We start from the raw sequence: 19,189 nt of genomic DNA, 5'->3' as shown, positions 1-19,189 counted from the left end.
CCTGAAGCACCACTTTAGCTAATGGGGCCTCCCGCTGCCTCCGCGCCGCCGGAGCACAATTTCTGTTCTCATCCTGAAGCAAAGTTCTTAACCTGAAGCACTATTTCTGGGTTAGCAGAGCCTGTAACCTGAAGCGTATGTAACCTGAAGCGTATGTAACCCGAGGTACCACTGTATATGCTTTTAACTTTAAGTCTTAAGCCTGCCTTCAGGGATCACACTGTGCTCTGCCTGATTGTGAGTAAACTTTATTTTTGTTACTTATGAATAAGACTGTGTTGTCTTTATTCTTTTAGCAGTGATTCAAGGGGTCTTACCAGGAAAATATTAGAACACATTTTAATCTGGACAAGCCAGATTGAACTGCGTATTGTCTTAAGAAACTCAGACGAGTTTGCAACTAGTTTTCTGCTGTGTAAAGGGGAATGCACTCTGCTAAGTAAAGGAACTTGCTAGTGCAAGTTAGGAAGAATATTGATAAACAATCTAGCCTCTCCTGCCACCAGGAACATTCCCACAAGGAGAACCATGCACACTACTTTGAGCTCCTTGGAGAAAGAGGGGGAGTATAATGGCAATAAATAAATAAATAAATAAGATTCCTCAGTGGATTGGCTTTGTCTGAGGTTCTCTTCCATTGCTCTTACAGATGAAGTGTATCTGAAGAAGTTTGCATGCACACAAAAGCTCATACCAATAACAAACTTAGTTGGTCTCTAAGGTGCTACTGGATTTTTTTATTTTGTTTGCTCTTACAGAATTTATTTTGGAACTAGCAGGTACCTAGTAAAAGCTATGGTTTTCCCAGTAGAGATGTATGGAAATGAAAGCTGGACCATAAAGAAGGCTGATCGTCGAAGAATGGATGCTTTTGAATTATGGTGCTGGAGGAGACTCTTGAGAGTCGCATGGACTGCAAGAAGATCAAACCTATCCATTCTGAAGGAAATCAGCCCTGAGTGCTCACTGGAAGGACAGATCCTGAAGCTGAGGCTCCAATATTTTGGCCACCTCATGAGAAGAGAAGACTCCCTGGAAAAGACCCTGATGTTGGGAAAGATTGAGGGCGCAAGGAGAAGGGGATGGCAGAGGATGAGATGGTTGGACAGTGTTCTTGAAGCTACCCGCATGAGTTTGACCAAACTGCGGGAGGCAGTGAAAGACAGGAGTGTCTGGCGTGCTCTGGTCCATGTGGTCACGACTAAATGACTAAACAACAACAACAGCAGGTACCTGCTGTGCCTCAGTTTTCAGTTTGTGCCATTTTCTCTCTGTTGCCTGTGATCAGTGCACATGAGCACTTTTTGCGTGGCGAGTTCCCGCCCCCCACCAGGATAAATAAAGACACAAGACACCATAATTAAGGTTAATTGGGCGAATTAGGCCACAACTTTATTGAATTCAGGAATGAGAGGCATTGGCTTAGGCATTGGTCCTATCGACTATCCGGCTCCAGCCCATTTGCTGGAGACACGGGGAAGGGTTAACACTTTATCGGGGGAGTCTCCTGCCAAGGCACGTCGACTAGGAGCTCCCCCGGGTCACCGCTCTGGGGCGTGCCTTTGGCCCACACCTCCATAGGCTTCGGACAGGGCCACGCCCCCCCCCGGAGTCCTTTAACGGACCACCCTTCGCTCACTGGGGGGAGGTGATGGCGTTCCTCCCCCCCCATCCTCTTAACCCCTTCTTACCAATGCCTACCGCCACACGAGCAATCGCTCGTCGCCAATACTCTCATGCCTGAAACCAATCCCTTATCCCCTTTGCCATATCCATCAGCCAAATATCATTTCCAGCATCTGAGAGATGCACACCATCAAACCGGTAGAGGGCCTCACCGTTGACACATATGCAATGACACTACCCCCCAGGGCTGCCACTCTACGCACCACTGCCCTATATATGGCTATCGGGCACCTGCAATCTCTCCAAACCCGCCTCTCCATCCACGAGGCCCAAATAAAATAGTAGTGACGTTTGGGTAAGAGGCCTTAAGTTCCTCAAAGTCACTAAAGATATGCCACATCAAGTCGACTGCCTTTCTATAAGCTAACTCTTTTCGCCTAATTGGATAACTAAAGCATCTGGGGGGCCCTCCGCTGCTGCTTTGGCCCTAATAGCAGGCAACATTTCGGCCCAGTGCATTCCCCTTCGAGAGATCCAAGATATATTGATGTAGCTAAGGTGCGGCCTGAGACCGGAATTGATGGCGCGGACCCTGGCCCAATGCACCATGCTATGCCCGATTATCCAGATGTGCGCCCTCATAGCTCCTGCACCCTAGGTCCCCGTTAATGGCATGGTTTCTATCCCAGTGGACGGTGCAGGGCCTATACTCCAAATATGCATCACAACATCACCTGAAAGCAAAAGAAGGTAACAAAGCCAGGTCAGGTATACTGTGAACAATCACAAGGTCTTACGAATATATCCTTTATATGCATCAGACTTCACTTAATGCATCAGACTTCCACTGCCCCCAAGTCCTTCATCCTTTCAGATGAGAGTCCCAAACGCACTGCTGTGGTGGCGGCCCCAATCCTAAAGGAGTTAACCACGAATTCAGCTGAGGGTAAACCGCAGGCAGCAATCGCCCCTCGCATAACGCACATGGACTGATGCCGTGCAAGGCCAGAGCCATCCCAATGTTTGAGGAATGGACCTGAGACGGTTGGTCTCATGTACATGAATTGTTTAGCGTCCTTTACTGCTGATCGGTTTTGGAACATTGGATATGCAGGACTAAATTGGATCTGAACAAGGTCAGGTTTCTCAAAATCCCTCGGGCAGCGGAATCTGGTTGGCCCTTACAAACCACTTCGCATAGCGCCAAAGGCAATGGAGTATGCAGCTGTAAATAACTGGGCCTTGTCCTCGGACCAATAGATACTTCTTAATTTTTCAAGTCTCCCTGCCTGTGGAGATTATGGAGACGGTTCCCACATATGCCTAATTCCATCACTGACCATTAAAAAATGGCAGTGGTCTGAGGAACAGAGTTGACTGCTCTGCAGCTAGGAGAAGCAAACAGAAACCCATCTCTGCCATTGCCTTCAAACCGCTAACCCTCTTATTCGTCTGTTTTAAGGGGCTCAAGACCTCCCAAAGCAGTGCCTTATAAACATTGCAGTATGAGATACAGCAGGCCTCTGACTGCTGTTTGAACTCTGGGTTTAAAGCCATCCATTGAATGCTCTCCAAGATAAGACCAGGCTGTGCTCAGAATCCTTTGGCTCCTCTATCTGCCGACATCTGTTTATCTTTAATACAATCTGTTCCCTGCATTGCAGCAGCCTCTAGGTTTAATCGCAAGGCATCCAGGGGTGTTGGTGGGAGTGCCGGCTCCGAAACTATTCCACAGGGCAAAAGGATCTGGGGTCACTTCATGAAACTGACCACAGATCCTTTGGTCTTGTGGTTCAAGAGGCGTCTAAGCCAGGTGCATATCAAGTCCTTGGATGAAGTGTCTGTTTCCTCTGGAGCTGGTTGTAGCACCAGAGTAAAAGGGCTGTGCAAAGCAAGGGTGCAGTTAGGGTCTCCCCAGTTGTTTTAAAAAGTGGGTCCAGTGGAAAAAAGTAATGAAATAAAAAAAATTAAGGTCTTATGTATATAATAAAGGTTCATAAATGTAGCAAGCAAACACGTACATAAATATATAAGCCACATATCTGAAGCTGCACAGGAGAGCAGCCATAAAGCCATTTTGACTCCCAAACTGACCAGGTGTTTTCTCTGCAAAGTCAAATGGAAAAGCCTCCCCATTGTCTTTTCCTTCACAAATCCTGTCTTAAGGGTATTTCTGTGTATGAATAGGGTGAGCCTGTGACTTGGCTCAGGAACTAAGTATTTATCATTACAAAAGACTGGCCAGGCTCCCCAGGATATCAATCCAGTAAGCATTAACAGGTAACTTGCCAGACAGGAGGTAAACAACCCACTCAGGTTTCTGCTTTAGCCCGTCCTTTCTGTGATGTAGGTATGATGTTTCTGGAGGTAGTCTAGGACTCCAAGGCGGGCAATTTAAAATGTCTATATAAGGGCAGACACACCTATGTTCTGGGTCCTCCTCCTTCTTCTGTGTGTGAAGGGGGCACCCTGTTGCAACAGATCAATAAAGATCAGGCTTACTAGCTGCTTTGCTTCTCAATATTCTCTGGCTGGCCTCTGTTATTTTCTCCTACCAATAGGGAACCTATGTAAGGACTCTATATGGGCTCTTGGATACCCCATAAGGGGAAAAGGGCAGATTTTTGTTTATTACAGTAATAAGCTGTGTCCAGTTCTGGGCACCACAATTTAAGGATGTTGGCAAGCTGGAAGGTGTGCAGAGGAAGGAGACCAAGATGATGAAAGGTCTGGAAACCATGCTTGATGAGGAACGGTTGAAGGAGTGAGGCATCTAATCATAAGCCTGCATTTTTTTATCAAAGCTTATATGTCTGATCAGGGCTTGTATTTTAAAATGAGCTTAAAGATTTTCAAATGTTTCATGCCAGGCAGAAGACCAGCTGCCTAGAGAACCTTGGCAATGTTTATTCTCCTGGACAAGGGGGCCCCCTGATTTATAGCAGAAAACAATTCTCAAAGTCGTAAAAAGGGAATAACAGGCTGAGAGCCAAGGTTACACTGACCCTACAAATTAAGGGTTGGTAAATAGTAAAATGAGCCATATCTTCTTCCTAAGGTTAAAAAGGCCAAAAGCAAATGGAAAAGAAAGCAACTGGCTTGGCTGGAGAAGATAGGTTTCTTCCTATCTTATTTTGAGGCTGGAAACTGTTCCTTCCTTTTTTACTTTGAGAAGATTTCTTTTCCCTTTAAAAGGTTATTTATGTATTAAATATATTGGCTTAAATGTAATTATGCAAAGGATTTAAGAAATGCTAGATTCTTATTTCATATAGTTGTAAGAGTTGTAACTATCCTGAAATTAAGTCAGCCACCAGCCCAGCCCCCCTGCCAGACAGGAGACGCCATCGAGCACTCCTGATATATGGTTGTCAGGCCTTTTGTTTAGAGACCTCCAAATGAAGGAGATCTTTCAATGATGATGTGAACTCAAGATCCTTGAAGATAAAAAGTTAAGATTAACCATCTGTTTTGGAAGGCAATAGGGCAAGGAGGGCAAGAGGTGAGCTGGTAATTAAGATTCCTTGTTGAGACACATGTAAGATATATTACTACTTATTTGTCATTTATAGATATAAGAATATATAGCTCTTTGTGTCCCATAAAAGGACAAAAGGAAATGGGTGTATCTTTTGTGATTGGTTCTAGCAAACAGCCAATAGGAATTTCAACCAGGCTGATTGGACAGAGGCAGCCACAGGAGGAGCAAGGGGGCTGGATTAAGGAAATATAAGTGCTGGCCAGAATGGCAGGAGGCCAGGCCAGAGCTTGGTAACCATATACCACTGTGCCTCTCATTTATTTGTCTGACAAATAAATTACTATTTTAATTTCTCTATTGCTGCGTTGAATATTTCATTCCAGCTAAGCGTTAACCACAAGCAGGGTGCTACAGGAGCTGGGTATGTTTAGCCTGGAAAAGAGAAGACTGAGAGGAGATATGGTAAAGTAAAGGTAAAGGTAAAGGTACCCCTGCCCGTACGGGCCAGTCTTGCCAGACTCTGGGGTTGTGCGCCCATCTCACTCAAGAGGCCAGGGGCCAGCGCTGTCCGAAGACACTTCCGGGTCACGTGGCCAGCGTGACATCGCTGCTCTGGCGAGCCAGAGCTGCACACGGAAACGCCGTTTACCTTCCCGCTAGAAAGCGGTCCCTATTTATCTACTTGCACCCGAGGGTGCTTTCGAACTGCTAGGTTGGCAGGCGCAGGGACCAAGCAACGGGAGCGCACCCCGCCACGGGGATTCGAACCGCCGACCTTTCGATCGGCAAGCCCTAGGCACTGAGGCTTTTACCCACAGTGCCACCCACGTCCCTTCCAGGAGATATGGTAGCCATCTTCAAATATCTCAAGGGCTGTCACACGGAAGACACATATATATTATCAGTATTGGAATGTAGCTGATGAGTAGAAAATGTTACTGATCTATCTGTTTTTAAATAGGCAGCTCCCTGCTTATAACCTCAGCTGCTTTGCACAGCTTCATAGAATTGTAGAGAAGGAAAGGGTAATCTAGACCAATATCCTGGATTTCTTTTGGATCGTGTGCGTGCGTGTGTGTGTACAGATAACGATAAAAGATCAAATCTGCTGCACACAGAAAGCTCTGAAAGATCCCTTAGAACACTGAGAGAAATATTCCTTGTGGCACCACCTCAATTCAGTTGTGATTTGTTTTTTAACGTCCCTGTGAAGATACTGGTGTGAAGGATGGCTGTGTTTTCGCTGATGTATTATTTCCAAAAGGGTGGATTAGGTTCACCTTCGAACGAGAGCTGAGTTGAATTCCTTTCTGTCATCCTTAGCCAGAGTTTGCCCCCACCCTGGTCCTAAATTAAATCCACCTGATTCTGAATGTGCGCTACAGTATTTTGATCAGGGTTTCCTTCACAATTTGCAGAACACATCCCTCCCTCCCAGTTTCTCTTTTCCTTTCTGGAAAACGACTTAACAATAACCATTGTGGTAGGTTACGCTTTCACTCCACACCTTACAAATCTCCCGTTAAAGATCTCTGGGACAGGCGGAGAAAAAGGAATGAAATTGCAGGGCCGGCAAAATGACGGCACAGTAAATTAAACCTGATGAGGCAAAACATCTGGAAAAATGAGATTAAAGGCTCTTGGATTCTTTTCCTCCTTCATAGTTTTAAAAAACAAACAAACTGTGAATGGAAGTGCCACCACAAAGTTGGCAGATAACAATAAAACAGGAGAAAAGGTGGTCAAGCTTGTATTGTTTCTAACACAAACCTTTGTGACCTTTTGTAAACACACACACACAAACCCTTTCATTAAAGGGAGCAAAGGCTTTGTGTAGGGATGGGCAAGGCGACCAATTTTGGTGGGCTATAAATGCAACAAACAAATGAATGTGTTCACGTGTGTTTGCAAAGTTAGATGGGCTCCCTCCTCGTCATTCTGCCAGCAGGTGAATACTTTCTTGAAGGCTTTTGGGAACTGACTGCTTTTAGTGAAAGGGCTGGTGCTGTGCTGTTTTTACTGTAATGACCTGTACAGTATATGTGCCTGAGTGCTTATAATTCTATTCGTGTTGCTTTCCCCCTATGTTTTTAGCTGGTCTTATTTATTTACTTTTACCTGTAAGCCACCTTGAATCCCAGTCAGGGTCAAATGTGGAGAATGAATGAATGAATAAATAAAAACATAATTTGTGATTGAGGGCATAGGTTAACAAACTGCAGTTGGTGTGGGGATGAAAATAAGGGGAAATGCTCAGTTAGGCATAGCTGTCAACGTTTCCCTTTTTAAAAAGGGAAATCCCCTTATTCTGAATAGGATTCCTCGCAAGAAAAGGGAAAAATTGACAGCTATGCAGTTAGGAAAAGTTGAGCTTTTTTTTGGGAGGGGGGCAAAGCTTTTCTGCAAAATCACCAAAAAGAAAAAGAAGAAGTTTTTGAGCTATTATTTAATAAACACACAAAAAAATTTAAAATAAATTGTCTAGGTTTTCCTGGACTTTTTAACCAACTTTTAGAAATTCCGCCCAGACATTATTTCTGATGGACGAAACCCAGATACGTCCAGGATGCATGACATCCCCTAGCTCAGTGGAACAGAGGAATAGAAGGACCATGCCTTTTGCCACATTTTGTAGCATCAAATCCTCAGTGGCAGTTTTAGTTAAGGTGCAAGATTCTTGTCTCACATGCTCAGTCAGTCCTTCCCTCCATCTTGTAGCACAGCAACGAGGAACCTTTGACATTTCCAGATACTGCAGCTCCTAGTATTTTAGACCTGTGCTTTGTGGAGCTCCCATCTTTTCAAGCTGAATTTGCGCAGGAGAACATCCAGGCAAATTGGGTCGCACTTTTCCTAAAGCTGTAGAGGAGAAACCGTTTGTGCGAAAAAGCTTCTCCTCACCACTCACACACAATCAGCCGAGCCGTCACAAAATTATTGCTTCTTTTCACGTACTTTTTTTTTAATAAACTTTATTCTATATTACAAATAGTTTTATTTTTTATTTTTTTTGTTCTGGACTGCAAAATAGGAATGCCTTATATTTACATACACAGGTATACAATTAAGTATAACAAAGGTACAGAGGCTTTACCAAGTAACAACAGGGTTCCATTTTAAGCAGTTGTCGTTTCCACAAGTCCTTTTTGCTTTTGAAACTGGGGTCCCTTATAAAATAAAAAGGGGGGAAATGAAACAAACAAACAAACAAACAAACAAACGGAAAAAAATGGAAAACAGCAGCTGCTGCAGCAGCAAACATCAACAAAGCATTTTCCCCCCTTCCTGATTTTGTATCTTCTTGTAACACTGTCTTTTAAGGATATGCCCAGATTCATCTGTTCAAAGTGGAAGCCAGGTGGGAATGGAGGATATGCCTAGAACAATACGTGGTTAAAAGCAGCTGAGGTGCCCTGTTGCTCTGAATGATTAAGTCGCCCCAAGATTTCCTGACCAATAGAGTGAATCAGGCAGGACTTTGGTCTTGCTTAATGGAAAACCAGCAGCTCTGAAGCTCTTCCAGGCTTTCCCCTTGAAAGTTGAACCAGCATTTCACTGCTAGGATAGGAAGATGGTTTTTATACATAACCACTATGTGCGTGGACACAGCCTGATATGTACAGAATTGCTGCCCTCTGCAGCATGTGGAGGCATCTTCTAGAATCTTCTAGAATTGATCCTAGGGTGATCGACGCCCGGCAGGGTGGGTATCTCTGACGGGTGGCCCTCCAGCCTCCGTCTAAAGACCTCAAATGAAGGAAGTGGAAATATAAAGGGGACGGGGGACAGGAACAGCCCATTCTCCCCTTTTTGTTCCCTCGCTTGTCATGCAGGAACAACGGCTGGATTCGGTGCTGGAAAACTCTTTTTGTATCTGTTTGTTTGGTGGCAATAACCCAGGGCTTGGCTAGCTGTTTAGATGTCACAAGAAGGGTTATGCAACTGTGATGCAACGTAGGTCTGAGAAGTGCACCAAACAGGGTTCACCTGACTCTAGTCTCTTACTTGAGGGACAATATATCAAGGTTCCAGAGTCCAGAGGCAAAAATAAGGGGTCACGTAGAGCTCGCAGCTGCACCCCAGGAACTTCTGAAATATTGCAGTGGGGATGGGACACACCATGCACCCCATAGATCATGCAGTGAGGAAAAAGATCTCGGGCGAGCCTTAAAACAGAGCAGCATTGTTTCAGATAGTAGCTCCACTTTAGTGCAAGATTTTGCTAAATACTAAACAGGTAGTGTGACAGCTTATCATTGGGATCTCTCAATTTGGCCCCTTCTCCCACCCCAAATGGGACAATTGCATATGAGGTCCAGCTGTGAGGGTCTTCTGGCGGTTCCCTCACTGTGGGAAGCCAAGTTACAGGGAACCAGGCAGAGGGCCTTCTTAGTAGTGGCACCTGCCCTGTGGAACGCCCTCCCACCAGATGTCAAAGAGATAAATAACTACCAAACTTTTAGAAGACATCTGAAGGTAGCCCTGTTTAGGGAAGCTTTTAATGTTTAATAGGTTATTGTATTTTAGTGTTCTGTTGGAAGCCGCCCAGAGTGGCTGGGGAAATTCAGCCAGATGGGCGGGGTATAAATAATAATAAATTATTATTATTATTTTATTATTATCTGACAAAGTAGGCTTGAGCTTCATATAATTCATGCTGTGATATGTTTATTCATCTTCAAGGCGCTGCGGGTCTTTTATAATTATTTGGGACAAGGCGATTTGGTCAGGAATCAAGGGGGAAAGGGGATTGTGACAAAGTAATGCAACACTCAGCAAATTGACCAAATTGGGGGAAATTGCATTTGAAAGCTGAGTGTTTAAAATGGAAGATTAGCCCATACTTGGGTTCAGAAATTTTTACTACAGTCATGCCTCATGTTACGTTTGCTTCATGTTACGTTTTTTCAGATTGCGTCCCGCAGCGACCCGGAAGTACTGGAAAGGGTTACTTCCGGGTTTTGCCGCTCGCGCATGTGCAGACATGCAAAATGATGCCACGCGCATGCTCAGAAGCGCCGAATCACAACCTGTGCGTGCGCAGACGTGCTGCTGTGGGTTGTGTTCTTTTCATGTTGTGAACAGGGCTCCAGCACAGATCTTGTTTCGCAACCAGAGATACCACTGTATTGGGTATTGATATCTGCTCATCCTTGTAATCAAAGAATAATGCATTCTTCCTTCTGCTTCCTTCATTTGTAGGTTACATACACATAAACAGAAAATGAAGAGGGGAATTAGAAGCCAAGACCTCAGACAGAGGCGCCTGGTGGGATAAGAGCTCACACATTCACATCACAATTGTGGCACAATTCCAAGGTTGAAAAGAAAAGAAAAGAAAAGAAATCAACTAAGAAACAACAAATATGAATTCTGAGATACAAAAATAAAAAAGAACTAAAATAGAGATTTGTTTTAAACGCCTAGGTCTGAGAAAAGAGGAAATCGATGGGGTGGGGGGGCTAGGGGTGCGGACGTTCGCACACTGCTTCCCGTTTCTGACAAGTTATTTTGATACGTTCTGTTCATTCCTTTGAGGTGCTCAAGTTTGAAACGAAAACCTGATTGAGTCTGTGCTAGCAAAAAAATGTTAAAAAACAAAACCATCGACGTTTTTTTAGAAAACCCTTTTAAACCAGGAGCATGCGGAGTCTCAGTTCCTTCCTGTTTCCTCCTCATCAGCTGTGCAAAATCATGTGGTCTTGTTTTTCCCAACCCCAATATCTCCTCCCCCTCAGATGTACCCAACCCACCTTCTCCTTTTTCGTGTGTGCAAACAAACCAGGACCCAAACATGCTCTGGGAATCTTTCCCGCCAGCTTCGCTTTCATTTTAGAATCGGAGAAAGCTATGCGGGAGGCCATCTCCCACCTTCGTCACCTGTGGCACTTCGCTTTTCAAAAACCTTTGGTTTCTTCCACGTCTAAAAGCATTTTCTGTATCCGAGACAAACTTTTTCTCTCTCCTAGCCCGGAACTTTCCATCCGTTTGCCATTTCTGTCCGCCGACGATCCAGGAGAACGAGCATAAAGTGTAAATTCTGTGATGTTAAATCAAGACTTCTCAATCCTCTAGATATTGCGGAAATGAGCAACAACGTCTGGATTCTGGTCCCGTGAACCCTGCTCTTCTCCTGTATCTGCACAACCCTGCAGAAGCAATTGCGGAGGTCCCACTTTTGCCCACTTTCAACAAACCAGGCTCCATGATTCTGCTCCTCTGACCAGTACCAGCCCGTAAGTTAAATTCCTGCACTAAGAAGGACAGGGTCCTTTCACACCTGTCGTGGGATAAGGGAAATGTAAAGGATGGGGATTTCTAAAGAAGCAGGATGGAGGCATTCGCCATCCAGAGGCACTCTCAGATACGTAGATATAACAGAAGCCGTTTGCCCATATGCCTGGGAACGGCATATTTTAAGCTGAAATAGCCTAGCGGGTAATCCTGTACTGCACACCAATGTTAGCTGACTCAAGGCCAAAAGAAATGGAGATGGAATGAATGGAGGCATGCATGCAAACAAACGACTGTTGGGCCAGGTTAAAAAAATCCCCCCTAAGCTCTGTGGTTGCACAGGGTGGGAATGGGACTTTTTGATCTCCCTTTAATCCTCGCAAACATGTTCACAGCACAGTTGTGATGGGTAGGATCTGCGTCATATTGACGGCCAAGTGACCCAACGCACGGTTATTTCACAGTGAAAAATAGGAGAAAGAAGATTGATTGCTTCTGCAGCTTTTCGTGGTCCTACACTCCCATCCTTAACCTCTGGCCTCTCTGCCTGCCTCGCCTCTGAATGACCGACCGTCGAACGACCAGCTCTGATATCACAGTGAGGTTGGGCAGCCCTGGAAGAAGGCAGAGGAGTGCTGAAGTGAACGGTGGCATTATTGCCCATAGCCCAGGAGTTTGGGAATTACACCGTGCTGGGCTTGTTGCTGAGCCTTTTGCTGGGAAATGCACTAATGGAATTAACACCTTTTGCTATATGGTGCTTTTGAGTGTTGGTACAAGACTGCCTGCTTGGCAAAATATTTACTCCAGGAAGGTAGTGTCAATGTCTGGTGTTGCAGAGCGACTCATAACTGCCATTGCAGAATCTAGACTTCAGGGTGGACCATTGCTCAGCAGCAGAGCCCATGCTTTGCATGCAGAAGGCTGCAAGTTCAATTCCTGACATGTGCAGCTGGAAAACAAACCCAAGTGAGCAGCAGGCGAGGGGAAAAGCCTCTCTCTGTATGAAACGCCAGCGAGCTGCTGCAGATCAGGGTAAACAACATGAGGATAATAAGTCTGACCTGCTATAAGGCAGCTCTCCATGTCACTGTGACACAGGTGGCTTCTGCTTATATTTTGCTCACCTCTTACTTCAGGCAAAACGAATTTGTGTCGGTGCCAAAATGGAAATTCATTCAGATCGGAAACTCAAACACTGTTGAGTTGAACAATAGATGCTAATTTTGACGGGATGCAAATTTCATCAACGAAACTCGGGTTTCTTTTTCTACTCTCCAAAGAGCACTGGAGAAAGACCCAAAATTGATGCTAAATATGTGTCGTGATGACTCAGCACAGACTTAAAGAAACCTGAATCATGTTTATTTATTTATTTCAATGGTCTCCAGTACAGTGGATTGGATCCATCCAGCTTCGGCAGGCAGATGCCAACGCCAGAAGTGTGTGTTTTGATTCTGTACTTTTGATTCTGAAATGTGTGAGGGGCTGTGTTTAAGTGTGCAAAAAGCTCTGGACCAGCATTTAGCTCCTGCTTTCCAAATTTGGGACATGGCCCAGTCAGGAGGGAAGCCTTTGAGTCTCATTGATTTCAACAAGATAGCATGGCTGAATTCTGTCATCAAACTAAATGCAATGCAAAGTTGCTTTGCTCTGGTTGGAATGTGTCTACATGATTACATGAATGCATCAAACCAAAGAAGAAGAACATTCCGAATCAATCCAGTTCCAGTTGCAATTTTGCAGGCAAATCATTGCACAGGCTACACTGCCCCAGCCAATCATCCTTGCAAATGATAAACAGTCCCTCCTGTTTTTGAGCATCCATTAGGTCTGTTGCTACTACTAAAGAAAGAAGAAATGGGCTTAGGAGGGGGTTCTCTTTTCTTACCCAAACCTACCCCAATCCTGGGGTGCAACCTCTTGTCATCTCCATAATGCTGGTACAGATAGGTAGCCGTGTTGGTCTGCCATAGTCAAAACAAAAAAAATTCCTTCCAGTAGCACCTTAAAGACCAACTAAGTCAGTTCTTGGTATGAGCTTTCGTGTGCATGCACACTTCTTCAGATACCAGGTATCTGAAGAAGTGATAATGCTGGTACTTATTTCTGGGTTTAACTCTGTGCTGTGTCTAGATCAAAGGCTTCTTGTTATTATTATTTTTGTGCTCTATTGTTTGGGATGGTTAGCCAGAAAGATACAGAAAGTTGCAGCCTGGAATCGTACAAAAAAAGCAAGGGAGGGGACCGCTTCCAGTTGCAACGGCGAGAGTGCCTCACTGCACAACGTGAAGCTGCGCTGTTTAGGAAAGGATATAAATGCCCCCACTGAGATGCATCTGAAGCAAAGAGAAGAGACAGATACAGTTTCAGGGAAAGAAAGGTGTGTGCTTGTATGTGGCTGCCTTTTAGTTTCACAGTCAGTGGGGCACAGGTTGAAAATGAGGATGACCCATAAAAACAAAAAGGAGATGAATGTATGAAAATTGTGGAGTGGGGAATAGGTGGTTTTCCTTCCTTCTCCACCAATCCCAGAAGAGCAGCTGACAACACGGTCAGCTCACAGGGCACAGGGACCCCTCTGCCATGCCAGTCCCAAGGAGGGGGGGTAAAAGTCACTGGGGTCCTCCCCATAGGATGAAGACTGGGGTGCGGCAGCACTGCTGAGTGGGAGGAAAAAACCAAGTTCGTTCCCACTCTGCCGGGGTCTCCAGAGGCAAGAGAGCGAAAGTCCTGCCTTGGCGCAGCTTCGAAATAACACTGAGTTTAGTTTCCCGCTCCACGGTTCCGAGCTCGCAGGGAGCCAGTAAAAGCAGCATCGACAGAGGTGAACCAGGGCGGTCCGCTCTGTTAGTTAACGGATGATATGACGATATGCTCCGGGGGGAAGGCAGAAGGGGGGGGGTGGGAAATCTGTGGACGAGGGAGCTCCACCTGTATGGTCCCCGCACTAAGGGATCTGTCTGCGGTGACGTCCCTCAAGTCCTTGAGGCCTAGTTGCTTGGCGTCCATAGGTTTGGCGGGCGAGCCTTAGAGGAGTCGAGAGCTGTTTCGGGTGACTGCGCTCGACGGCCAATCAGAAACTTGCACTTGGTAAAGAGGATGTTCTTGACTGAGGCACGGCTTGGTTTTGTTTGTATGTTTGTTTCAAATCCCTCCCAGGGAGTCCCCTGGTAGGGCAGTTCTCAGCTGTCTATGCTCATGAGGGTTATAACTTGTTCAAGTTTGTAGGCCAGCTTTTGCTTCCCGGCCTGGTCATCTTGATCAAGGGCTCCAAGGATCTGTGGAAGAGAGGCAGAAGAGAGACGTCTTAATGGTTGAAGCTGGTCATGTCAAACGTGTTACGGAAATAACGGGGTGGGGGGCACATCTTTAAAGTTGTTAAATGTTACAAATATTATGCATCAGTGTATCCTTTCGACTTGGCAGCTCAGGGAAGTTACCTAGCTTTAGCTAAAGGTAAAGGGACCCCTGACCATTAGGTCCAGTCGTGGCCGACTCTGGGGTTGTGGTGCTCATCTTGCTTTATTGGCCGAGGGAGCCGGCATACAGCTTCCGGGTCATGTGGCCAGCATGACTAAGCCGCTTCTGGCAAACCAGAGCAGCACATGGAAACACCGTTTACCTTTCCACCAGAGTGGTACCTATTTATCTACTTGCACTTTGACGTGCTTTTGAACTGCTTGGTTGGCAGGAGCAGGGACCGAGCAATGGGAGCTCAACCCGTCGTGGGGAATCGAACCGCTAACCTTCTGATTGGCAAGTCCTAGGCTCTGTGGTTTAACCCACAGTGCCACCCGTGTCTCTACCTAGCTTTAACAATCATATAAAATCAACTCCTTTGCCAGTTTCCTCCATTCCAACACTATTTTGCCCTTGAACAATAGGGACTCCAGGAAGTGCCCAGAGGTGACAATTGCTCAGCTCATTGTTGGCCAAGGAAAGCCTAATCCAGCCTAATCCATCACCAGACTTGCCAAGGGGTCCAGACATGCAAAGGAAGAATTGTAAAAAAAAAAGAAAAAGTAAAAATTAGAACCAAAATCGACAGATCCTTCCGCCCTTCGTGGCAGCCGTGATCGGGTGCTTCTCCTCCCTGTCCCCAGCCCATCTCACCTCTTCGTTGTACTTGCCCACGTAGGAGTAGATCTCCGAAAGTGAGCTCATTGTGTTGAATTCATTCATGTGCATGCGGGATTGCTCAGCCAGGTAGGCGTTCATGTCCTGGTCACTGATAGCTGGCATCTTGCCGATATCTGAGTAGTACCTGGTGGGGATCAAAGAAGCCCTTTAAGTGTTGTGCCGGAGAGAGTTCTACCAACAAGCCAGTTCCAATTGGCAAGTACTAGAGACGGGGCCTTCTTAGCGCTGGCCCCATGACCGTGGAACTCATTCCCCAGGGAGATCTGCCAAACCCCCTTTTCAGGTGCGCTCTGCAGACCTTCTTGTTTTGAGAAGGCTTTAAAAAACACCTTGCTTTAGTGAAGAATTGTTTTCAGTGGCTGCCACTAGAGGGGAATTGCTTACTATACAGTCGTACCTTGGTTCTTGAATATAATCCGTTCTGGAAGTCCGTTCGACTCCCAAAACCGTTCAAAAACTGAGGTGCGGCTTCCTATTGGCTGCAGGAGCTTCCTGAACTTGAGCAGAAACCACATTGGACGTTCGGATTCCCAAAAACGTTTGAAACCTGGAACACCTACTTTCGGTTTTTCAGCGTTCAGCAGCGAAAATGTACGAGCACCAAGGTATTCAAGAACCAATGTATGACTGTACTGAGTTTGCATTCCTTTTAACTGCATCTATGTCAACAGAATTCCCCTGTTTTAGTGCTGGTTTAATATTTCAAGTCACTTTGCAAAGGCTTGTTGTTTTGAAACGTAGTTGTGAATTCTAAAAAATAGAAATAAAGGACAGATGTACATACTGTCTCTGCAACACTGTGACCTGGTAACTCTGAGACTGAGATGAGTGCAGAACTCTGAAAGCCCGCAATCCAGCCATCCTTCCACAATTGCATTTCTGTTCTTGTTTTGGGGTTTCTGTGAAGGCGAAGCCTGGTTGAAGCTGTTTAAGCTAATAGACCAGCCGCCACTGCTAAATGGACTTCAGGATCCAGCATTCAACACCAGCGACTCTGTATTTGAAAACACCACCATCCAGGTCTAGGGCTCAGAAATAGCTACCTAGAGTCCAAGCTGGGCCTGGCACAGTCCCATATACAGTGCAAAATGTTTGCGTACGACAAGAGGCTGCCACTTTAAAGCAGTTGCTATTTCGGATGCCCTCCCTCCCTCCTCTCCACCCCCAAAGTATGGCAGGCCTTCGAGGACAAGATTTGCGGAAGGTAATCAGTCACTGTCACCGGCAGCTGTGCTCCGCTGTCAACTGGTTAATTAGGCTCCGTCATTTACATTTTTAATTTCTTCAATTTGACATTTCGCGCGCAGTGCACCCCCACACAGTGGTGCCCGGAAAAGGCCCCTAACGCCAGCGCCGCCGCGATTTTATAATTAGGGGAAACGGAGAAGGAGAAGCAGCCAAAATAGCTGACAGGTGCCTCGTCGACGGCGCCGCAGCCACCTGCTGAGTTCAGCAACCCAATCTCCTGGGGCAGAAGGGGGAAGGAAACCGGGTTCCAGCATTGCAGAGAGCGGGGACGCAGGCAAGGCAAGGGAGACCTCTTTAATCTGGGCTGCCGCAGGAAAGGGAAGATGGAGCTGGAGGCAGCGGGAAACCAAGTTCTGGGGGAGTTAAGAGCAGCAGTTGCTGCTGTGGTTAAGGGTGTCCTACTAGGACAGGCTTCCTCAACCTTGGCCCTCCAGATGTTTTGAGACTACAATTCCCATCATCCCTGACCGCTGGTCCTGCTAGCTAGGGATCGTGGGAGTTGTAGGCCAAAAACATCTGGAGGGCTGAGTTTGAGGAAGCCTGTACTATGACCTGGGAGAGGCCAGGGTTCAGATAACCCCTACTCAGTCGAGAAGTTCACTAGGTGATCTTGGGGGATAGCTGCTGACTCTCAGCCTAACCTATCTCACAGGTTCAGGTAGGGAGCTGTGTTGGTCCGACACAGTCAAAATACATAAAAACAAAACAAAAAAATTGTCCAGTAGCACAAAGGTAAAGGTAAAGGTACCCCTGACCGTTAGGTCCAGTAGCGAATGACTCTGGGGTTGCGGCTCTTCTCGCTCTATAAGCCGAGGGTTATATAACGATGGGGGTAGAGATGCTCCTTCAGGTAAGTAAAAACGTAAAGGATCCCAGACGGATAAGTCCAGTCAAAGGCTACTATGGGGTTGTGGCGTTCATCTTGCTTTCAGGCCAAGAGAGCCGGCGTTTGTCCACAGACAACTTTCCAGGTCATGTGGCCAGCATGACTAAACTGCTTCTGGTGCGACGGAACACCGTGATGGAAACCAGAGCACACGGAAATGCTGTTTACCTCCCTGCCGCTGTGATACCTATTTATCTACCTGCACTGGTGTGCTTCCGAACTGCTAGGTTGGCAGAGCAATGGGAGCTCACCCTGTCACGGGGATTTGAACCCTCAACCTTCCGATCAGCAAGCCCAAGAGCCTTGGTGCTTTAGACCACAGCGTCACCCGTGCTCCTTCACGTATACAGGGTCTAGTAATATTATGAGAGAGTGAGAAGAACGTCTCCCTGTCTACAGTTCTCCACACTATGCATGATCTGATCCATCCTCCTTACTTATCATTATTTTTAAAACAAACTAAAATGTCCCAAATATTTCAACCTTTCTTTGTAGAGAAATTTTCCCAGGCCCTTGATCTGTGCCGATGCTGTGGAATTGGACGATGAACCTAATCCAGCCCTCATCTCCAGCCCTGCCTGCTGGACGTTGTTCCCTCTGACTGGTCATGCCAACAGAGGGTCCAATTCATATTTGCCTAGCGAGACCCCAAACTGCCCTGAACCAACTGAATGAGCACTGCTGTCGATGCCCATGGATGCCAACATAGACATTTTGTGTCGTGCAGAGAATCAAAGGGCCTTGTCAAGATCCAGCCCCACAGGGGAAAATCGGGCACATGCCCAGAATGAATGCCCTCGCCGTCGCCCAACAGCTGCGCCCAGCAGTGCCTGAATGATGGCAGCCAAGGAGAAAGCAGCTGAGACCACGGGTGCCAGGAAACAACAGAGCATCCATTTGCTGAAGTTTTCCAGCTGCTCATCAAGCAGACGAGCAAGTGAGAGTGAACTCAGAGCATGCCGGAAACTGAACCCAAGAGCAGCTGGTGTGTGGTTCTAGGCAACGGGGAGATGGATTTATAGTTCCCGAAAGGAGTCTGCAGAAAGGCAGTCACGCTCTTTATAAATATTTCATGCGTGCCCTCCCGCAGAGCTGGAGAGGAGCGCGGGCACTGGGTTTACGCTCAGCGAAAAACAAAAAGAGACGGTGACAAGGCTTTTTCTGGGGGGAAATGATGGAGCACACTTTTGGGCAGCGGTTCCCAAAGTTGGCAGTGCCTGCCTCTGGAGTGGGTGGCATTACCTGGGGGGTATTAAGAGGCAAGGGGCAGCAGGGTGCTGGAGGTGCAAATGGCTAGATCGAGTTCATCAGCTTTGCTGAATTAGTTCAGCTACCGTATTTCTCGCTCTATAAGACCATAAGACGCACCAGACCATAAGACGCACCTAGTTTTTGGAGGAGGAAAACAAGAAAAAAAATACAGTGGTGCCCTGCAAGACAAATGCCTCGCAAGACGAAAAACCCGCTAGACGAAAGGGTTTTCCGTTTTTCGATGCGCTTCGCAAGACGAATTTCCCTATGGGCTTGCTTCGCAAGACGAAAATGTCTTGCAATTTTTTCCGCTCCCCCCC

General features: G+C 46.4%; 1 protein-coding gene across 3 annotated transcripts in view; it reads right to left on the bottom strand.

Moving 5' to 3' along the window:
• Positions 1-13,708: 13,708 nt before the first annotated feature.
• PLXNA4 (plexin A4) overlaps positions 13,709-19,189 on the bottom strand; it is a 612,201-nt gene continuing 606,720 nt past the window's right edge. For all 3 annotated transcript variants that reach the window (XM_083699819.1, XM_083699820.1, XM_083699821.1), the window contains 2 exons: positions 15,458-15,608; positions 13,709-14,622 (listed from right to left, as the gene is read on the bottom strand). In XM_083699819.1, coding sequence (XP_083555945.1) covers positions 14,527-14,622; positions 15,458-15,608 — 247 coding nt within the window. In that variant the 3' untranslated portion in view covers positions 13,709-14,526. The remainder of the gene's footprint in view (positions 14,623-15,457; positions 15,609-19,189) is intronic.

Source organism: Podarcis gaigeae (assembly GCF_964106915.1).
Source record: "Podarcis gaigeae genome assembly, chromosome: 10".
Taxonomy (NCBI): domain Eukaryota; kingdom Metazoa; phylum Chordata; class Lepidosauria; order Squamata; family Lacertidae; genus Podarcis; species Podarcis gaigeae.
Note: the sequence above shows the minus strand (reverse complement) of the source record. Positions and strands in the feature narration are given on the sequence as shown.